The 6,291-nt window shown below is 61.9% G+C and overlaps 1 protein-coding gene across 1 annotated transcript; it reads left to right on the top strand.

Moving 5' to 3' along the window:
- The first annotated feature begins 517 nt into the window (after window positions 1-517).
- SLC18A3 (solute carrier family 18 member A3) lies at window positions 518-2,376 on the top strand. The gene has a single exon (XM_030335452.1). It carries the CDS (start codon window positions 518-520, stop codon window positions 2,060-2,062), a length of 1,545 nt encoding a protein of 514 aa, XP_030191312.1. The 3' UTR covers window positions 2,063-2,376.
- Window positions 2,377-6,291: the final 3,915 nt, after the last annotated feature.

Raw genomic sequence — 6,291 nt, 5'->3', positions numbered from 1 at the left:
CCGGGCACCACTCGGGGGCCGAGACTCGCCGCGTCACAGCCCCGAGTGGAAAGGAAAAAAAGAGGAGGCGGAGGAGGAGGAGGCAAGAGCCGACGCGAAGGGAGGGGAGAGCGGCGGCGGGGCGAGTGAGCCAGCGGGCGGGCGGCAGCAGCATGCCCTTCGGCCCGCGCGGGCGGCCTTTCAACGCTTCGGGGACCGCGCCTGACGAGCCCAAGGCGCCGCGCGCTCAGTCTCTGGCCCCAGCCACTCGGCGCGCCCACCTTCCCTGACAGCCCCCGAGCCCAGCAGCGGCGGGTCCGGGCTTGGCTGCGAACGGCCGGAGGCGTCTCGCCGGACAGGGTCTTTGCCTTTCCCGGGACAACGGGCCATGAGCCCTGCAGCCACCTGAGACACAGGGGGCGCTGCGCCGCGCGGACCGCGCCCGCGAAGTTCCGTGCCCTCGGCTCTGCACTGCAGGGCGCCCGCGCCCAGGCGGCCCCAGCGGAGGCGTCCTCGGAAGAGCGGAGGAGTAGAGGCAATGGAACCCGCGGCGCCCGCGGGCCAGGCCCGGGCGGCAGCCAGCAAGCTGTCGGAGGCGATGGGCGCAGTGCTGCAGGATCCTCGGCGGCAGCGGCGCCTGGTGCTGGTCATCGTGTGCGTGGCTCTCTTCCTGGACAACATGCTGTACATGGTCATCGTGCCCATCGTGCCCGACTACATTGCCCACATGCATAAGGCCGGCAGGCCCACCACGAGCCCCAAAGTGCACACCCTGCAGGCGCCCACTCCAGCCAGTGGCAGTGACAACATGGGCAACACCTCAGAGTCCCCGACGGAGAGTGAGGACGTGAAGATCGGGGTGCTGTTTGCCTCCAAGGCCATCCTGCAGCTGCTGGTGAACCCCCTGAGTGGGCCCTTCATTGACCGTATGAGCTACGACGTGCCGCTGCTTATCGGCCTGGGCGTCTTGTTCGCCTCCACCGTGCTGTTCGCGTTCGCGGAGGACTATGCTATGCTCTTCGCTGCACGCAGCCTGCAAGGCCTGGGCTCGGCCTTTGCGGATACGTCCGGCATTGCCATGATCGCCGACAAGTATCCTGAAGAGCCGGAGCGCAGTCGTGCGTTGGGCGTGGCGCTGGCCTTCATCAGCTTCGGGAGTCTGGTGGCGCCACCCTTCGGGGGCTTCCTCTACGGGTTCGCGGGCAAGCCTGTGCCCTTTCTGGTGCTCGCCGCTGTTTCGCTGCTCGACGCGCTGTTGCTGCTGGTGGTGGCCAAGCCCTTCTCGGCCGTGACGCGGGCGCGGGCCAACCTGCCGGTGGGCACACCCATCCACCGCCTCATGCTGGACCCTTACATCGCCGTGGTGGCCGGGGCGCTCACCACCTGCAACATCCCCCTCGCCTTCCTCGAGCCCACCATCGCCACGTGGATGGAGCACACGATGGCGGCGTCTGAATGGCAGACGGGCATGGCCTGGCTGCCAGCTTTCGTGCCGCATGTGCTAGGTGTCTACCTCACCGTGCGCCTGGCGGCGCGCTATCCACACCTGCAGTGGCTGTACGGAGCACTAGGGCTGGCAGTGATCGGCGCCAGCTCTTGCGTGGTGCCTGCCTGCCGCTCCTTCGCACCACTGGTGATCTCACTCTGCGGCCTCTGCTTCGGCATCGCGCTAGTTGACACGGCACTGCTGCCCACGCTCGCCTTTCTCGTGGACGTGCGCCACGTCTCGGTCTACGGCAGCGTCTATGCCATCGCCGACATCTCCTATTCCGTGGCCTATGCTCTCGGGCCCATAGTGGCGGGGCACATAGTGCACTCGCTTGGTTTTGTGCAACTTAGCCTTGGCATGGGCCTGGCCAACCTGCTCTACGCGCCGGTCCTGCTGCTGCTGCGCAACGTGGGCCTCCTGAGGCGCTCCCGCTCTGAGCGCGATGTGCTGCTGGATGAGCCACCGCAGGGTCTGTATGATGCTGTGCGCCTGCGTGAGCGCCCTGTGGCCGACCCAGACGGCGCCCCTCGAAGCCCTTCGGGCCCCTTTGACGAGTGCGAGGACGTCTACAACAATTACTACACCCACAGCTAGCAGCCCAGCTACTCTCCCGAGCCATCCCCTCACCGCCCACCCCCCGGGTCCAGGTGGCTACTCTGTGAGAGTACTGGCCAGCTTAGACTCAAGGCCCACCCCTCCAACGAGTATCCTACACTCTCACCCATCTTGACTTGCCTGCCGGGATCCCCCCACTTTGACCCTTCCTGTGTTTCCCTCCCTCTAGTCCAGTGGGACGTGGAGCACAGAAGCATACAAAACGATACACTCCTGGCAGAGATAAAGAGGTGTGCAAGCCGCCACCTCGGGGCTCCCCTGTGTAGAACCGTCTGTCTGTCTGTCTGTCTTTCCTTCCGTTCCTCTCAGTGCCAACTTAGCCCCCAGCACCGCGGTGCTTCCGGCTCGAATCAATAAACTATATCTGTTCGAGACCGAGTCTCTTTACTGATGAGGGTGGGCGGCCCAGCACAGGGCCAGGGCAGAGGGGAGGGCAGAGGGGAGGGTGAGCTGAGTCTAGCCCCGATCCAGGTCTGAGCCTGGCAAGCACTCGGAAGCCTGTGGCTCTTGCTACCTGGTAAAGGAGATACGAAAAAAGCAAAACCAACAAGGGATCCCACCCTCAGACACCGTGTTGTACACGGCTCTCTTCCTTCGAGACAGCCCCTCCCTCCCAGTCCCAACGCAGCGCCCCAGGGCGCCGCCCGAGGGAGCCTGAGGATCCGCTCCCTCCGGGTACGCTAGTCCCCGCCCCTTGAGGACACTCCCAGTGTCAGCCACTGAGCTCTGAAACGCCAGAGCCCCGCATCCTGCCCGGTCCAGGCTCCGGTGAGGAGTAGGGGCCGAGCTGTTCCGGGCAGAGATCCGCTCTCTGGAAAAGCGCTTGTGTCGTGTGTGCTCGTTAGAGAGTTAGGCTCTATCCTTCGAGGAGTGGGGGAACTGTTGATGTGTCTGCTGTGTCCTGGCTGTGCGGGTCTGAGTCGTGACTGAAGAGGGTGCCAGTGTGGGAGCTGGTGCCAACCCCCCACCCTTACCCCCACCCTTACCCTGGCCTTGGTGGAAGCAGCTGGCCAAGGCTGTCAGAATTCTCCCCACCTTGAGCGCAGGTCTCCGGAGCCGCAGGCCCCCGTTTGCAGGCCACTCCCAGTCCTGGAGCCTGCGGCCTGATGAAGGCCCGAAGAGCCCTCCAATTCTGGCAAGGAGAGGCAGCAGAGTTGGGGTACGCCTGTGTATTAAACAATGCCTGCGAGAGTCTTCACTGCTGGTGTGTGCACGTCTGTCCTCGTCTGTGTGTTGGGCTGTGTTGCGTGCGTTTGGGCAGGGTCTGTCTTTGTGGGTCTGTCTGTATGTGTTGGTGTGTAAGGATCTGTATCTGGGGTGGGGGGAGGAGTGCTTTGTCTGGGAGGAGTGTCTATAAGCATCCCCGGGTCTGTATCTCCACTCCCTCACCCCATAGTGCCAGCAAGGATGGGGTGGGAATAGAAAAGGAAGGAGGACCTGCAGTGATCAACAAACAGGATGATGATGATGATGATGATGATGATGATGATGATTTTGAAAGAAGTTGTGGTACGGTTTGAGCCTGGCCTAGACGGCGGGAAGGGCAGATTTATCCAGACCCAACCCTTCCCAGGGTGGTGCGGACGCAACCGGGGCTTGGATAATGGAGTTGGGAGAGCGCGGCGACTGGGGATGGCTGGGCGGGGTGCAAAAGGCAAGGCGGGGGGGGGGCAATGTTATGCACACCCTTCCCCCGCCCGGATTCCGCTGCCCTTACACAAACTCATCCGGGAAGCCGTCCGAGCCGGGGCTAGGGGCCGGGAGATGGGATCGCGGTAGGGAGCCGCGGGGGCGGGGGCAATGAGGAAGAACGGGAGAGACGGGGTGGGGCTGAGGGAGGGAGGAAAGAGGAGAGAGGGGAGGGAGGAGGAACAGGAGGAAGGAGAAGACAGGAGCGGCCGGTTCGCCGGCAGCCAGTAGGGAGGCCGCGGGGACCCGGCGACGTCGGAGGCTCTAAGGTGGACAGAGGCCCCCACCTCCGTACTGCTGACGCGCCCCTGGATCCCTTCTGGCTCACACTCGCGCCCCCAGTCTTGCTTGGTGCCGTGAAGCGGCGGCAGAGGCGGCAGATCCGAGGAGGGCAGGTGAGAAGGGCTGGGCTGGAGGACCGCAGCGCGGGAAGCAAGCAGAGCTCAGAGACCGGAGGGCCGCGGAGTAAGGCTCCGTCCAAGGACCGCGCCGGGGGCGAGAGACCCCAAGATCCTCGGGATTTCCGAGCCCTGAACTGAAGCGGCCGTCGGGGAACTGCCAGGAGACTGGGCTTCCGCGGCTCTGGCTCTTCCCCACCAGGAGTGGGGGCAGGGGGACAGGGAGCCGAACGGTGAGAAGTTAGGGGGAAAGGGCTTGGAGAGAACTTGACCATCAGACTCCGAGGTTCCACGTGCGTATCCTCACTTCTCTCTTCTCCTAGATCCCCATCTGCTAAATGCCAAGGTCTGCACTTTCTGTGCCCAGTCAAGGCGTTGGCGGATCTCACCCAGCCAGACCCCTCTGAATCGCGGGTGAGCACCCAACTCTCGCGAAGGCGGAGGTGGGGAGCCGCCGCAGGTGGCAAGTATGAGCTGGGTCCCAAGGAGTCTCTAGAGAGCACGGACTGCCTGTGTTGCCCGGGCGGAGCTGGGGTTGGGCCTCCTGGGCAGAGCAGAGACCCCTCCTGGCAGTCCTCGGAAGCCATGCTGGTGGCAGCAGAGAGTGGAGAGCACCAGAGACAGAAAGATACACACACATACACATACGCCTCCTTGTTGTGGGCCCATGGTCCAAGGAGGGAAAGCAGCTGCTGCCTCACAAGGACCAGGCCCTCCCATTTGGTCCCCAGGAAGCTGTCCCTGCTCCAATCTTACACCTTTCCAAGATATGGGGTCTCCAAGAGCACTAGGGCCTTTACCAACTTGCCCTTGCCCTCAACAACCTTTCCAATCTCCGCGGTGCTGTGATGGACCCTAACTTGGATGCTGCTGCTTTTATGTTACTGGGAGTGGGAGCAGCTACTACCTTCCAGGGAAGGTCCAGGGACCACCTAGTCTGTAGCATCCTGGCAAAGTGTTCACATCTCTGCCTATAGTCTCTGCCTAGCACTGCCAGGAAGGCTAGGTTCCTCCATTCTGGAGCCTGATTCATCCATCTTTCTGGATTCTCTGCCCTTGGGTCAACTGTGCCTGGACCCTGGCTCCCACCTGGGCCATGCTTGCCTGGGGGGTGGGGGAGGGCGCAGGGGATAAAATGGGCTAAGCATCAGCTTTCTGCTCTTGGGAGAGAATAGGCAATGGGTGAGTGGAAATCATGGATGCATGGCTCTGAGGCTTATGCTTAGCGCATTCTCTGAAGGTAGAAGGTAGCCTTAAAAATAGGCCTTTGCCCCCTCTTGGCCTGTGTCACTTGTACTGTGAATAAAAAATTAATCCTCTTCTCTCCAGGTTGAGTCAGGTGGTCTCTAGGGGCCTGGACTGTGCAGCTGCCCTGTCCCATCTCCCTCAGCATTCCCATGCCACCTGCTCTAGGAGCCTGGGAACCAAAGATTGCCTAAGTCCAAGTCTGTCCAGCAGGCCCCAGGGTCCTCCACTCCCACCCCTGCCTTGGCCAGAGGCCAGGCTCCCAGTCAGCCCAGAGTGCTCCTGGAACCCACAGCCTTAGAGGACCTGTGTTCATTTACACATGCATTGATGCATGTGTGCATTCCTTTTACTCAGCTACCCAGCACTGATCCTACTCCATGGTAGTCACGCAGCTAGGTCCCAGAGATGAAGCACTGAACACAACAGGAGAAGCTCACAGTCTAGTGGGAAAGAGAGATTTTAATCAGCAAAACAGGTATCTGTTGGGTCCAAGGCAGGAACAAAGCAAGTGCTCTGCCAACACCCCCTTATGGATTTGGAGTGAGTGAGTCCAGCCCCGCTCCCTCCCACTCTGCTCTGGGGTGGTAGGTTGAGCCTGGGTGGCAGTCTTATGGAGTAGGGACCACCTAAAGGCTCACTCTAGACCCCACTCTATCCCATCTGGGGACTCAGAAAGGACACTGTGGTCAGGGGGGGCTGGTCCAGAGATTGGGAGATTGGGACCAGGTCTACAATGAGGCCATGTGTATTTGGGGCCCATGTCCAGCTCTAGCCTCTTCACAGGGTGGGGGTGAAGGGTCCATGTCGCTTTATGTGGCTACTGTGCTGATGCCCTTCTGCTTCTTGGTCCCCAGGTCTGCACTTCTGCTTCCC

This window comes from Lynx canadensis, chromosome D2 (genome assembly GCF_007474595.2).
Source record: "Lynx canadensis isolate LIC74 chromosome D2, mLynCan4.pri.v2, whole genome shotgun sequence".
Taxonomy (NCBI): Eukaryota; Metazoa; Chordata; class Mammalia; order Carnivora; family Felidae; genus Lynx; species Lynx canadensis.
The sequence above is the reverse complement of the archived record's forward strand: the minus strand, read 5'-3'. Positions and strand labels throughout refer to the sequence as shown.